This window comes from Sphaeramia orbicularis, chromosome 7 (assembly GCF_902148855.1).
Source record: "Sphaeramia orbicularis chromosome 7, fSphaOr1.1, whole genome shotgun sequence".
Lineage (NCBI taxonomy): Eukaryota > Metazoa > Chordata > Actinopteri > Kurtiformes > Apogonidae > Sphaeramia > Sphaeramia orbicularis.
Genome location: NC_043963.1, coordinates 1908134 through 1923436, shown reverse-complemented (window position 1 = coordinate 1923436; position 15303 = coordinate 1908134). Strand labels below are relative to the sequence as shown.

The 15303-nt window shown below is 43.6% G+C and overlaps 1 protein-coding gene across 1 annotated transcript; it reads right to left on the bottom strand.

Moving 5' to 3' along the window:
- Nucleotides 1-2568: 2568 nt before the first annotated feature.
- On the bottom strand, nucleotides 2569-13521 carry LOC115421988 (protein NLRC3-like). Its single transcript, XM_030138008.1, has 10 exons — nucleotides 12889-13521; nucleotides 11245-11378; nucleotides 11060-11165; nucleotides 8691-8747; nucleotides 8320-8537; nucleotides 6454-8244; nucleotides 6186-6359; nucleotides 5754-5924; nucleotides 5467-5513; nucleotides 2569-4146 (listed from the first exon to the last, which is right to left on the bottom strand). The coding sequence occupies exons 2-10, from the start codon at nucleotides 11343-11345 to the stop codon at nucleotides 3620-3622; spliced, it is 3192 nt and encodes a 1063-aa protein (XP_029993868.1). The 5' UTR covers nucleotides 11346-11378; nucleotides 12889-13521; the 3' UTR covers nucleotides 2569-3619.
- Between the last annotated feature and the right edge of the window lie 1782 nt (nucleotides 13522-15303).

Genomic DNA, 15303 nt, shown 5'->3' with positions numbered 1-15303 from the left:
ACACCACAACATTTCCAACCAGGCTCCAGCTCCACTAATCCAACATACATTTAGTTCCAAACCACTGGATTTCCACTCAAACCACAGTCACTGAGCCCACAACAGCACTGGCACCAACCACAACTCACACTGATGCATTGTGGGATACATGGGGTCACTACTGCACAGCAGAGCCCGGGAAACGGACAAAATGGACGTTAGCGCCGTTAGCTTAGCCGCTAATGCTAATGTATATTTAGCTGACATACCTGTACCTGTCTGAATCACTGGAGGAGACAAACAGACATATTTACAGCAGTGGTGAGAGACAGATTTATATTTTATTTGCGTCGTATTTTACTGTCCACACTTTCCAAAGTATTTTTATGAGGACCAGGTCAGTGATATTTGACTGTTCACCGTTAGCGCGGTTAGCTTGTCCGCTAATGCTAATGTATTGTTAGCTGCCGTCTGGGTAACATTTGGAGCTTTGGGTCCGTTCAATCAGTTGAAGCCTTTGTGTTTTTTCACAGTTTTATCCAATGAAACGGACAGAAAAGTGTGCACAGTGGAGCTGTCATTCATTGTGTCTCTTTTCTTGTCCTCTCCGTTTGTCCCAGGAGGGAGGGGGGAGTCGGCTGACAGAGCCAGCTGAGGAGGCAGAGGGGCCGGTGGAGCCGGACCGAACCGGACCGGAGCCGGACCAGTGAAGGTAAGGTGTCCTCTAGTCTGTGTCCAGTCCACTCAGGCCCATTTCCAGCTGGATTGTGTGAAGGCCAAACGCTGCAGGCTGTTGACAGAAAAGCCACTTGGAGCTGCAGTGTGAGCTGCTTTAAAGCTGTGTGTATACAGCCTGTTGAGCCCAAATGTGGGAACAGGCCAATGGACGGAGACTGGACTGAGTGTCAGCCTCACCTGCACACACACAAACCCAGAGAAAGGACACAGGGAAGAGCTGACTGATATGTGTGCAACTGCTCATCTACACTACCTCAGTATTTAGACACCACTAGTACTACTGACTGGACTCACATTTGACATTTGTTTCCACTGACATGTCATCCACACTGGAAAGTCACTGTACTGTTGGAAATGGGACTGTTGTGAGTGTAGGAACGGGACTTAGTTTAGTTCTAGTATGTAGTCATTTGAAATATACATCCATTATGAGGCTGCTCTGAATGTATTCTTTAAACAAATCAAACATTATGTTGGGATGTAAATCTATTTGTAGACTTTGATCTGGACTCAGATAAATGTGTGGTTTTTGTCTGTGGATGAAAATAATCACCTTTTACAACTGAACGTGATCTGTGTGAAGCTGTTTCTAACATGACCACATTAATCAGAGTTAACAAGTAAAGGTTTATGTCCTTTTAAATGTCCAAAAATTAATCTGATCAAGGAGTTTAAGTCTAGCTTGAGACATTAATGAGAATAAAATAATGACATTGAATATTTCCTCCAGTAAATATTAAATATCTGTAATATTTTATGGTTTTATGACTAACTTTAAAATGAAATCAAAGTGATGGGTTGACTCATACACCTGTGTCAGGCTCAAAGTGTTGTGTTTGACACCTGGTGGTCATTTTACAAACTGCATCATCAAGCACTGTCTTAAAAGAGTGATATTTGTCTTTTTTCAATGGAATTCTTCCTTTTCCCACATTTCCCTGTGGTCTCCATAAACTGTAAATGCTCTGCTTGGGTCTGAATTCTTCATTCATTCAACTCCACAGGTCCATCTTCAACCCTGTTTCTGAGGAATGACACCAGAAAGGTGGTTTGGAGCGCTGGCCCTTTAAATGCACATGAGCCACTTCAGGCCCCGCCCCCTCCAGGTTATTGGCTGTGTTGCTCTGTCCCGTTCAACAGACAACTGAACATTTGAGGTGATGGGCTCCAAGTTTGGACATATTTTCAGTCTGGACTACAACCACTGCTGCTGACAAACAATTATAGAGAAATACTGGAGAAATGTTGGTCTGAAGTCTGGAGCTGATATGAGCAAATGTGGAGACGGAACGAGTTAGAGACGCAACTAACGAAGAAGGAATTCAAACAGGTTGGTGAAATCCACTGGATTTAATATAGAAATGAGTGTAAAGATAGTTTAGCAGCAGCTGGAGGGTTCAAATTCAAACTGTCTGAACTATTAGGGTCCAAATACACAAAGAAATGAAGCACAGACTAAGAACAGTGGGTTTAGACAAATATGAACCATTTAAACAACAGCAGAGATGTGACCATTAATGATCACAGCTCATTATCAAAATACACACCATTAGACCATGTTAAAATCTAATTAATTAGTGTTTTAATCTTTATATTGTGTTCAGTTGTCTGTGAGTTGCTGTAGTTATTACTTTATCACATTTATTCATTGTATACATTGTATTTTTATTGTATTGTATTAAGTACATTATTTTATCGTATTCAAAAGCCTGACTAGGGACAAAGACTGCAAATTAGCGGACGCTAGACGTCTTATATGTATCACATTTTCCCTTTGGTTTCAATACCACATGCGTCATCCCTGTTAAATAAACAATAAATAAATAAACACGAGACCCATTTGTGTAGATTCAGGCCATTTACTCCAAAACATGTTGAATATGAATCCAACAGAAAACCATCAAAGCTGCATTTGAACACCAACACCAACCAGATCAACAGTGTTCAGGAGTTTGGAAAAGAACCTCCTTTTCATAGACATATTGGACAGACGTGTTGGAAAGGGTCCATGTTGACCTGGAGAACCACTGGGTCCCATTTGGAGCCTGGATCCACATTCAGAGGACTTGTGTGATGATGAGTCGCCTGTTTCATGTGGTTTTCTTGGTGGTGTTTGTGTTGGTGTTTGAATCAGATTCACTGTCCTTCACTCACATTCACACACTTTGAAACAGACTGAACATCAAACTGAGGTTCTGCTTCAGGATCAAATCTGTCTTTGTTTTGATGCTAAATAGAGTCTTGTCGGTGCTACTTTGATGTCAGTGTTGGATTATGGGAGATTTTTCCTATGACAGCGTCATCACTGTTTTTTCATGCTGTTGATCCTGTTTATGTCGATGTTCAGAGGTTTGATCCAAACATTCAAACATGACCTCATCATTGTGTTTTATCTGCTGCAGTTGGATGGACAGACTGAAACACTGCTATTCTTTGATTCATACATGTATTTAATTAGTGCTTCCTTCATATTTACTGGTCTACATCTGTTGGAATGACTAAGTTTGTGTAGTTGAACAGTTCCACATTGGGGTAAAAATCCTTCATGTAAACACTGCTCAGCCTGTACACATGTTCATTTAATGGGTCATATATTTATGTTCATAGTTTATGGATCAGATCCTGTCACATATATATTTATAAATGGTGAAGATGAGGCTTTAATTAGATTCAAATAATTGAATAATGACATAAATGAGTAGTTTGGTCAGTTTGGACGTACAGTTGTAGTTCCCACTCCAGACCAGGTGGTGGCAGTAAGGCTCACATTCACATTTATGGACCAACACCTCCCACACATTCAAACTAAAGGTTGTTGATGAAATGAGAGCAGTAGAAAGTCCAGATGTTTGTGTTCACATCTACACAACCACATGTCCATGAACACAACAACACAAAAGAACTACACATCACACAAAAACACTGAGGATCCAGGCCAGAGTCCAAATCCTGCAAACAGTGGTTCAGTGAATGTGGTTTTGAAGGTGTGGAGGTGGATCAGTTTGTCAGAGGAGACTTCATAGAAGGACACAGATCCAGCAGGATAGTCCACATACACTGATACTGTACCAGAGGAGGAGGAGGACTGAGGGAGGACTGTGCATTTGTCATTATGCCAGACCTCGTATCCACCTCTGTTACAAAACAGACTCCAGGACTGATCATTTCTTCCAAACGCACAGTCATAACTGCCTCCTTTCTTTCTGATTCCTCTGTAAGTCACTGATATATAAACATCTCCCCTCCACCGGACCTCCCAGGAACAGCGACGAGTCAGACCAGTTGAACACATCAGCTGATAGCAGAACTGAAATTGGTCCAGATAATGAGGATATGACTGAAACGTCAATCGTTTCACCTTCTTGTTGTTTTCAGACAGTATGAGGCGTTGGTCCGCTGTGTTTGGATCCAGGGTGAGTTCACAGAAATCTGACGGACAGAAGAAAACACAATCCATCTGCAGTTATTGATCAGTGATCAGCTGATTGACTGACAGTCTGATCACATCACTGGGTTCAATTCAACTGTTATTGATGAATGGATCATGTGAGTCTGACTCTGATCAATACTGATCAATAACAGATCAATCCAGTGTTTTATAGATGGATCTGTTGTTTCTGAGTACATTTTCACCAACCGACGTTCAATAAAAACAGAAACAATTTGATTTTCCTGTTTGATTTTCCTGATCAGAAACAGCAGATTCAACATTTCTAAAGGACTGGATTTTCCTTCTTTGTCAAACAGAAAATCAAATAGTATTGAACATATTTTCAGTTATTTACAGAAACACAAAGAATGGGACAAATGATGGATTTGAGCCCCAGGTTTAGATCAATTCAATATGTGAACCATTAAAGGAAGTGTTGAAAAGAACAAGTGTGTGGAAGTGTCCAAATGTGTGCATGGATTTGATGAGAGCATCATCCAAACAGTCCAGAGAGAGGCTGGATGGAGCTGACAGCCAAAACCATTGGGAGGTTTATGAGCAGGAATCTGCATTGAAGACAATTAGAGGATGGAGCCAGTGTTCAACATGAAGGTTGAATGTTTGTGTCATGGTTTGGACTGGGCTCACATGTCCCAACAGCTTCAGGGCTCCCATCAAATGTGTGTGTTTACAATCATGTTGACAGCAGGAAAAAAACCAACAACACAAATGGACCAATGAAGGACGGCCCACTGGAACCAGCTGGTTTAATGGATCCGCCACAGGACTGAAATGTGGAAATGGACTAAAAACACAGATGGGACAAATGTTGGATTGAGTTGATGAATCCAAATAGAAGAGACTGGACCAAACCACAGAGTTTAATTGGTTTGGTTTAGGAGTTGTAGTATTTTGTGTTTGGTTGAATTGTTGTCGTTTTTGTGGGTTTAATGGTTTTTGTGTTGATGCAGTGGTTCAGACAGACGTTCATAATGAAATCCATCCATGTTCAGATGTAGAATGGCCCCTGGATTATTGTTTGTCCATTTAATTCTTTGTCAGACAGTGACAGTACAGACTGTAAATGTGCAGAAAGACACTAGAGCTCTGATATGCACTAAATAGTTTGGGACTGGACCTGAGGACTCACTGCTCAGGGTATGTGGGTCCATGTGGTACCAGTCCTGACCAATCAGCTATCAGCTCATCCTTCCACTAAACTGACTGTCTTCATGAACACTTTAGATGTTTAGAATGTGGAACCAGGTCCCAGTTTGGGTTCAGGTTGGTTTGAATCAATTGAATGAAATCACACTTACACTTCTTTGGACCTGGTTTCAACCATCGGACTCCGGCAGGATCCAACCTGAAAGGAGGAGGAGGGTCAGAGCAGCTGGAAACATGGACATTCCATCACTCTGATCCACTGAAGCTTTTCTGTTCACATCCACTAAATGGTTCCTTTTAAATCACTGACTGACTGTGTTTGTCTTTGAACATGGGCTGGACCTTCATACAGGATGGATCCCAGCTCTGACAGATGGTTCCTGTCAGCTCTACCTGTTCTATCTGCCATTATCTGTGGATGCATGAGCTCAGTCCATACCTGACATTGTCCAGTCTCCAGTGTGGATCCTTCACTAGAGCACACAGCTCCTGTCTTGAGGCTCCTGGATGGTTGTAGCTCAGGTCTAGCAGTCTGAGATGGGACGGATTGGACTGTAGGGCTGAGACCAGAGAAGAACATCCTTCCTCTGCGATCAGACATCCTGACAATCTGCAACACAAAACATCACATCCATCAACTGAGGATGGAGATGAGTGGAGTTGGAGTCATTGACCAGAGTCTGTGAATGCATGGGACTTCACCAACAGGACTTCAATGTGTAAAGTCTATGAGTTCCAGACTCTGAACACAGTTGAAGATCAGTAGGACTGGTCTGGAGTTCAACACAAACAACCACTGACAAGTTCAATCCATCCAACAACTGCAGACAAACATTGAAATGATGTGTTGTGTTCTTTGTTGAACCCTGACCTGAGAGTGTCCAGTCTGCATCCTGGACTCTTCAGTCCATCTGACAGGATCTTCACTCCTGAATCCTTCAGGTCATTGTTGCTTAGATCCAGATGTGTCAGACTACAAGACTGGGATCTGAGAACTGAGGACAGAGCTTCACAGCTTCTGTCTAACAGGTTACAGCCACTGAGTCTGGACAAAACAAAAGGCATGAGTATAAAGTTATTGATCTGGTTGAAATGATAGATCCATATTTGAGATGTTTGATCCAACTGTTTGTTCTCACAGAGCTTTGTTGGAGGCTTTGACCACTGGCAGCAGCCTCAGAAGAACCTCCTCTGAACCAGAGTATTCCTTCAGGTCAAACACATCCAGGTCTTTTTCTGATGACAGTAAGATGAAGGCCAGAGCTGACCACTGAGCAGGAGACAGTTGTTCTGTGGACAGACGTCCTGATCTCAGGTACTGTTGGATCTGATCCACCAGAGATCCATCCTCCAGTTCATTCAGACAGTGGAACAGGTTGATGCTTCTCTCTGCAGACACATTCTCACTGATCTTCTCCTTGATGTACTCTACAGTTTTGTGGTTGGTCTTTGAGCTGCTTCCTGTTGGTTTCACCAGACTTTGTAGGAGACTTTGATTGGTCTGCAGTGACAGACCCAGGAGGAAGCGGAGGAACAGGTCCAGGTGTCCATTTGGACTCTGTAAGGCCTGGTCCACAGCGGTCTGGTACAACTGGACAGAGGGGTCCCACAGTAGTTTAGACCAAACAGATGCTAGTTCTTCTGACAGCAGATTGACTCCAGTGTTGGTGAAGGTCTGATGGACATGAAGAGCAGCCAGAAACTCCTGGACACTCAGATGGATGAAGCAGAACCTCTTGTCCTGGTACAGTCCTCTCTCCTCTTTGAAGACCTCTGTGAACACTCCTGAGTACACTGAGGCTGAGCTGATATCGATGCCACACTCTGTCAGGTCGGATTCATAGAAGATCAGGTTTCCTTTCTTCAGCTGCTCAAAGGCCAGTTTTCCCAGAGACTCAATCATCTTCCTGGTCTCTGGACTCCAGTGTGGATCTGTCCCAGATCTTCCATCATACTTGATGTTCTTCAGTTTGGCCTGAACCACCAGGAAGTGGATGTACATCTCAGTCAGGGTCTTGGGCAGTTGTCTTGTGTCTGTGGTCTTCAACATGTCCTCCAGAACTGTTGCAGTGATCCAGCAGAAGACTGGGATGTGACACATGATGTGGACGCTTTGTGACCTCTGGATGTGGGAGATGATTGTGTTGGTCTGTTCTTCATCTGTGAACCTCTTCCTGAAGTACTCCTCCTTCTGTGGATCAGTGAACCCTCTGACCTCTGTCACCATGTCAACACACTGAGCAGGGATCTGATTGGCTGCTGCAGGTCGTGTGGTTATCCAGAGGCGAGCAGAGGGAAGCAGGTTCCCCCTGATGAGGTTCATCAGCAGCACATCCACTGAGCTGGACTCTGTAACATCAGTCAGGATCTGAGCGTTGTTGAAGTCCAGAGGAGGTCGACACTCATCCAGGCCGTCTAAGATGAACACCACCTGGAGGTCTGCAAAGATCCAGATTCCTGCTTCTTTGGTTTCAGTGAAGAAGTAATGAACCAGTTCAACCAAGCTGAACTTCTGTTTCAGCACATTCAGCTCTCTGAAGGTGAATGGAAATATGAAGTGGATGTCCTGGTTGGCTTTGTCTTCAGCCCAGTCCAGACTGAACTTCTGTGTTAAGACTGTTTTCCCGATGCCGGCCACGCCCTTTGTCAGCACTGTTCTGATTGGTTGATCTCTGTCAGCTGGTGTTTTAAAGATGTCTTGACATGTGATGGTTGTTGGTGGTCTGTGTGGGTTCCTGGATGCTGTTTCAATCTGTCTGACCTCATGGTCCTGGTTGACCTCTGTAGCCCCTCCCTCTGTGATGTAAAGTTCTGTGTAGATCTGGTTCAGGAGGGTTTTGGGGTTTCCTGCTTTAGCGATGCCCTCAAACATACACTCAAACTTCTGCTGCAGGTTACGTTTCAGTTTCCGCTGAAGAACTCCAGACTGACTTCCTGAATGCAGACCCAGATAAAACCATCAGTCTCACAGTAAATCCCAGTATTTTCATCTGTTCAATCTGTACAGAATGGTCTTACTGCGGTGCAGACGCTCAGCCAGCTCCTCCTGCTTCAGCCTCCTCAGGAAGTTCAGTGTGATCTTCAGAAAAGCCTCGGAGCTCCTCCTCTGCTCTTCATCCTCATCGCTCAGACTCTCTAAGGATTCTGGGTAATCTGTACTCAGAACCTGGTGGAACTTCTTCAGTTCGTTCTTGACAAAGATGCAGATGTTCTCCTCCAGCAGCTGGAACACAAAACATGATGAAAGAGCCAAAGTCCAGCCATGGACCAAAGCTCAGGTCCATGTTGGACACAGTGACATCCACTGGTCTGAAACCAGCAGCAGGACATGATTGGACAGAACAGATGGACCAGTAGATGTTGGATATGTACACACCTTAAATATGGAGTCCAGCTGAGTCTGATCCTGTAGACCAGTGGGAACCTCTGAGCTCTGCTGCTCCACTCTGTGGACCAAACATCAACAATGAGCTCACATTATGTCTGTCCACACTGACACCGATAGGTGGACACACCTGGATGTCAACATGAGTCACATGACCCCCTGTAGTGGGACAGGTGTCCTGGTCCTGCTGATCCCAGAGAATCCACATGTGAGTGAGTTTGGAGCTGGTCAAGCTGGTCAAGGCGTCAAAAACAGTGGAAAACTGAATTCAGTCCAAAGCACTTGAAGGTTTTTACCCTTCAGCTTTAATTTCAAGAAATCATCAGCAAACATGAACCAAAACAGGCCATCCATCATCAACTTAAACCCACTCCACACCATACTCAACCAAGCCAAGAACAACTGAAGACAGCTGAGGCTTTTGTACACAGTGCTGCCTCCAGTGGAAGGAGATAGAACAACTATACAACCATTTACACACACAAGCTATAAAACGGGGAATGATCCAGGACCAAAAGCCAAACTATACTCTACATAACTAGAAGCACTCGGAGAGCGCAGACCTCCGCCAAGGCTGATCAGTGCCCCCCCCCCGTGGGCCCCCCCACCCCCGATCACCACCAAAATTTAATCATTTCTTCCTTATCCCATTTCCAACAAACCCTGAAAATTTCATCAAAATCTGTCCATAACTTTTTGAGTTATGTTGCACACTAACGGACAGACAAACAAACAGACAGACAGACAAAGAAACCCTGGCAAAAACATAACCTCCTTGGCGGAGGTAAATATATATACATACACAACAGGACTATCCAACAGTAAAATACCAGAGCCAAATATAGAAGTGAATATTTCCATGAAACCATCAGCTCAAAGCCCTGCTCAGACTCACCTGTGTGTGCATCACCTGGGTGGAACTAAAACTGGTCCATCAAGCCCCCGGGACTGTTTGGGCCCACAGACCATTCACCCAGGAACACCACACAGGTCCGTTTGTGTCTACCGTGCATTTATCAGTTTTATATGAATCCTTTTCTGTGGGTACACGTCCAAATGCCTGCTATATTCAGTATTACCTTCATATTCGGCTTCTGTTTGTAGCTCGGAGACAGCGCAGAAACCCGGCTCCCACGGCTGGGCACAAATCCCTCATCATAGACGTCCACCGACCAACAGTTGAATCATTTTAGAAGTACTTGAATAAATAGTTGTCCCTAACTAAACCTGTGTTGTTCTTTCCCCCTTCTGTCCAGACTAAAGCAGCTGTCTTTAAACATCTTCCTTTGTCCTTCAATAATACAATCCAATTCTCCCCATGCTGAACATGCTAACGGCGGCTCGTCGTTCCAGAGCTTCACACTCACTGTTTGAGTTGATCAACAGGTTTAGTTGAGTTCAGTTGATCAGGATCCCCATCAGACACATCATGGCAGCAGGACTGAACTGAGTTTAGTCACAGAAATGTCATTTCAGACACTGAAGAACATTTACTAAACAGTCACTTTAAGGCTAAACTAAGAGACACCTGTCAGCCAATCAGAATGCAGAAAGATCAGTAACCATGGAGATGCCTCTGTGTCAGGAGGGAACGTCAGTTTGGTTAGCAGTTCTAACGTCTATTTATTTTATACTCATGAAACCTTTAGACAATAAATGATGTGAAGAATCTGAAAATGAACCCGTTCTAAACCTTCAAACTAAAGTCAATATTTAATATAGATTTAATAAACAGTCGACACATTGAACATTTACATCAAACTTACGTCTCTGTGGAAAAGGCCGGTGGTAAAATCATGGACCGGTCACTCCTGAAGGACACACAACTGGGTCCAGGATCAGGTCCAGAGGACTGTGGTCTCTAATGGATCCTGATCATCAGGAAAACAGAGACAATAAGAAAATGATCAATACACTGAAGATCAATAAAGTCTGAATCTGATCAGAAAACTCACAGATCAGAGATCTGTTCAATCAGGATCATTGAGTTCATTCTACGTTCATCAGGTGATGAATAATGATTGAGTCTAAATTAATAATGTAGTTCCTGTATTTGTTGGTCAGATGTTCTTGAGTCCAATCAGGTGAATCTAATGACAGACTATTTGGACCTGTGTGTCCACAGACGACCATCAGATTTGCACCCAGCTGATGGACAGACCTACTATTGTATGGAAACATGGCACTGAAAACTGAAGAGGAACACACACAACTCTACATCACATGAAGGAACCCAAACCCAGTTTCCTGCTGAGTCCTGGAGGATCCGTTCATCCATCGAGTCTGGGGTCAGATCAACATTTACATACAAGTGGTTTAGTGTTGCACTGGGGTCTAAAGGTCTGAATGAGGACCACCTATGCTGGCTCTGATGAACCATCCTGTTGGAAGTAAATTGGCCAGTGTTTGGAGTCAGTACTCTTCATGGACACACAGCTGGGTCCTTTTCCAGGTCCTGGTCCAGGTCTGTGAACAGTGATGTCAGTGTTAGTGCTGAGCTCTGACATGGAGAACAGTGGAGGACAGATCCAGATGGTGGTCTCACCTCTGAGCTTTAGGGGGTCTGTCCAGTCCAGGTCCCGGGGGGATCCTGTTGGTGGTCTTTGGGGGAGGGGCTCCCTCCTCTCTGTCCCCACACTGATCCATTCTGCTGAATCCACATCAGTCACACGACAAACACTGAAAACAGCAGAGTTTGAGACATGGTTCTATGATGGAGAAGAGTCTGATGTGGACCAGCGGGTCAGAGATAAACCAGACTCAGGGTTTTTGGACCAAGACCTGCGTCCCACATCTCATATGGTATGTGTTTAATGTAGATGTGAGTTCATGAAGGTGTTTGTGGTGAGTGTGAGTTGAAGTGTAATGGCTGATCTGTTTGTGTGTGTGGTGTGTGTGTGTGTGTGTGTGTGTGTGTGTGTGTTGGTTGTGCTGTAGTTCTACTGTCAGACCACTAGATGGCCTCCTGGAGCTGATGATGGGACCTGAAGGGAAGAACAGGCACAGCTGATCTGAAGGGGAACTGGTTTAGTCTACTGGTTTACAGTCTGACCAGCACCATGGGATGATGGTTTCTCAGATTTCCATTCAAACCTGAAGGACTAAACCAGTCCAGAGCAGAGGTCACATGACCAGAGGTCACATATATGGACACATTTTTGTCATTTTGCATGTTATTCAACGCCATTAGATCACATGTCCGTTTAGGCCCAGATCTGCGGTTCACATAACCCTAACCCTCAGTGTGTGGTATTTGACGCAGCGTGAACATACACGTGGAAAGGTTATAATGTGAACAGAAAACACGGCAATTAATGCCAGTTCAAAGTGGTTTGAATGTTTATGTGAGTGGTGATGTCACGTTGCTTTGATGGTCCGCCCTGGTTTCAGTATTTGAAATGATTCAGTCTGAAGTCATGTTCTGTCATGTCATTTCCCAGTTGTTAAAATTGTAGAACCCTACATGTGCTCTAATGGTGCATTCCAAAGTGTCGGGAGGTGGAAGATTCCGACATCCAAGCAGATCAAATGCATTGGAACGCCTGTCGAAGCCAGAGGTCCTAGTTACAAGTGGGACCAGATGGAAGTACCCTGACCGCACTGCGACGCACAGTGTGTAAGTTCACAATGATAAAAAACAATGTATAATTAGCTCATGTGTCATTTGTGGTCTTCCATCTGGTTTGCGTATCTGAGAACACTGTTCTGTCCATAGTCCAAATGCCTCTTCAGTACCAACACAAATAGGAGCTCAGATCTGCCATCTCCATATTTGTTTGTGTTCAACATGGATGGTCTGGAATGCTTTGAGGTGGATGGACTTAACTCCAGGTGCCATATATTCCACCTCCCAGCACTTTGGAACGCAGCATTAGAACGTGGACTCAGTGCCAGCTGGTCATCGGCCACACCCACCTCAACACTAGAGGGGGCGGAGCCTTTAAGCAGTGCCCCACACTATGGAATGATGTTGCCAATCCCTTTAAATTCTGTAGAGTCTTTTCCAAAGCAGCTGCAAACATGATTGTTTCCACAGGCTTTGAATGAGCTGTGGGTTTTGGGACCATGTTCTTTAGTTTTTCTGCCTGTGGACGGAGCTGTGTGTCTGTGGATCCCACTTCTGATTTAACTCTAAAGCACTTTGTCAATTCTTTCTGTGAAAAGTTCCATATAAATAAACTTTACTGACTTACTTCTGATGGATGTGGGACAGTGAGTCCAAACCCTTACGGTGGTTCAGCTGGTCCACAACCACCTGAGGCTCAGGAGTGGGTCAGCTACAGAAAGGTCAACAGGAAACACTTTGAACCACTTCCTGTGTCTAAGGGTCTGTTTCTGTGGCGCAGCATTAAATCAAACCATCGTCACGAAGCAGCTAAGTTTCAAATCCGCCATTTTGAATGGGATGACTGTTGATTTTCTCTACTTTTACTGATAGTAAAGTTACCAGTTCAACACACGGTCCAGTCGAATGGAAATAGTCCAGAGGAGTTTTATGGAGCAGTGAGAAAAACCCTGAGCCTCAGTAACACTGAGTTCAACCACTGAGCTGCATATCAGCTCCTACTCTGAGGCCTGGTCTGATCACAGTCACTTCAGACAGACTCCAACACATGGATTAAAGCTCATCCTGTTTCTACTGAAGTAAAGAACCCACAGTGAAGGAGGTGAGAGTCAAACAGGTCCAACATTACCTTCATGGAGAGACACACAGACTCACAGCTGCTGCCGTTCGAACAGGAAGAAGAAATGAAACCAACATGAAGTGGATGAGAGGAGGAGGAGTCAGAACAGAGAACATGTTTCCAACAGTTTCTACTGGCGTTACTTCATGGACTGATAGGAAACATTATCTGGGTCCAACTGTACCGCCAGTTCTGTCACATTCAGAACCAGAACTGGATCAAACTGACTTTGGGCTGAATCCTCAGTGACACATCTGCAGTATTTCTTCTTCTTCTTCTTCTACTTCTTCTACTTCTATCCTTTATGTCAGCAGGTCCAATCTGCCCTCAGATGAAACCCTCAGTAAATGAGGACAGAACCAACACCTTTCCTCCATAAGTGAGTCCATAGCGGATGGGTTTGGGTTCAGTGGTACAGAGGATTCCTCAGCTGGGTGGGAGGGGCTCACAGCGTTGACCTTTGACCTGTTTCCTGTTGGTTTCCAGTGTTGCTGAGCTGTGGTTGTGTGTTGCAGATTCCAGTATAGGCTTGTACTTGAACTTGGACTCATATTAGTTCAGTCTAATCCAGTGGTTCTCAAACTGGGGGGTGTGAAGGCTTGCCAGGGGGGTCATGGGATCACTCCTGGGTGTTTTTTTTTTTTTTTTCATGTATCAGGTGGAGCTAATGTTTTATTGTTGGATTGGTTCCATTTCCATAAACATTTTCCAGACTGAAAAGTTCAAAAAATGTGAGTAAACTGATGAAATCTGACCAACCTGAAATGTCTAAAGTAAATCCAGTGGAATTGGACCAATATTCTGCCTGGTATTAAATGTTTTTGGTCTTTGCAGATCTAATGTGTACCAAGGTTCTAATAGCTTGGGATTTTTGATTATAGTTTAGTTTTATTTAGTTTTGACTTTTTTTTTTCTCTAATTCAGTTAGTTTTAATTAGTTTTTAGAGCAGGTTTGCTAGTTTTTAGTCGTTTTTTTCTGAATGCTTAGTTTAGTTTAGTTTTAGTATTAGTTTCAGTTTTTTCCTATATTTTATCTTCTTCACCATCCTATTCAAAGAAATAAGTGAGGTTACCCTGGACACTTTATTTGGGGGTGGTGTTAGGGGAGCTCTGACTGAGCACAGACACAAACATGTACAGTACAATGTATAAATTCCCTATAGCAGGGGGGGGGGGGGGGGGGGGGGGGGGGGGGGGGGCATGTAGGTGGGGGTGCAATCAATACACAACATCACTTACGTGAAAACAAAACTGAAACTTTCCATCCTTTCACCGTTGGCCTCCTGACTTCTATATCTCTGTTCTACTGCTGATCTGAGACGAAGTTTTCACATTAATTTTCAATATTGACAGACGAAAACCAAGGGAATTTTATACATAATTTTTATCTGTTTTAGTTAGTTTTATAAGCACACAATACAGTTTCAGTTATCATTTTTTCTTTTAATTATAGTTTTTATTTATTTCAGTTAACGAAAGTGTTTTTTTAATTTTAGTTTTTGTCTTTTCATTCGTTTTTGTTAATGATAATAACCTTGATCTGTACATGTAGAAATTATAAAGTTGAACCAGAATATTGTTCAAATTGCAAAGATTTTTCTGAAGAAATGTCTTTTTTTCACAGTTATTCTCATCTGTTTTGTTTGGATAGTTTTTAAATGCAAATATTTTCATAATTTCAGGTTATTTTTGTGCATAAAACCATATAGAAAAGTCAGTGTTTGTCATTGTTGATGGGTTCTTCTGTGACTGGTTGTGATCCACTGGAGATCCAATCGGGCAGAATGTGGAACCTGAACATACAAGAGTGGGACGTCCCTGGGCTAAACCAAACCTTTGTGCCACCGTTAACCCTCTGTTCACTGTTCCTTCTGTTTCTCCTCAGTTGGATGAATGTCTGTCAACGTTCAGATCATCTG

Bases quoted from the DNA above. Each gene is read 5' to 3' on its own strand.
- LOC115421988 (XM_030138008.1), bottom strand. From the start codon at position 11,345: ATGGATCAGTGTGGGGACAGAGAGGAGGGAGCCCCTCCCCCAAAGACC. The intron at 8,748-11,059 runs TAGGTGGTCCTC...GTGGAGCAGCAG, and splicing joins ATGGTTCATCAGAGCCAGCA to AGCTCAGAGGTTCCCACTGG. The intron at 6,360-6,453 runs GTGAGAACAAAC...TGTTTTGTCCAG, and splicing joins AAAGCCTCCAACAAAGCTCT to ACTCAGTGGCTGTAACCTGT.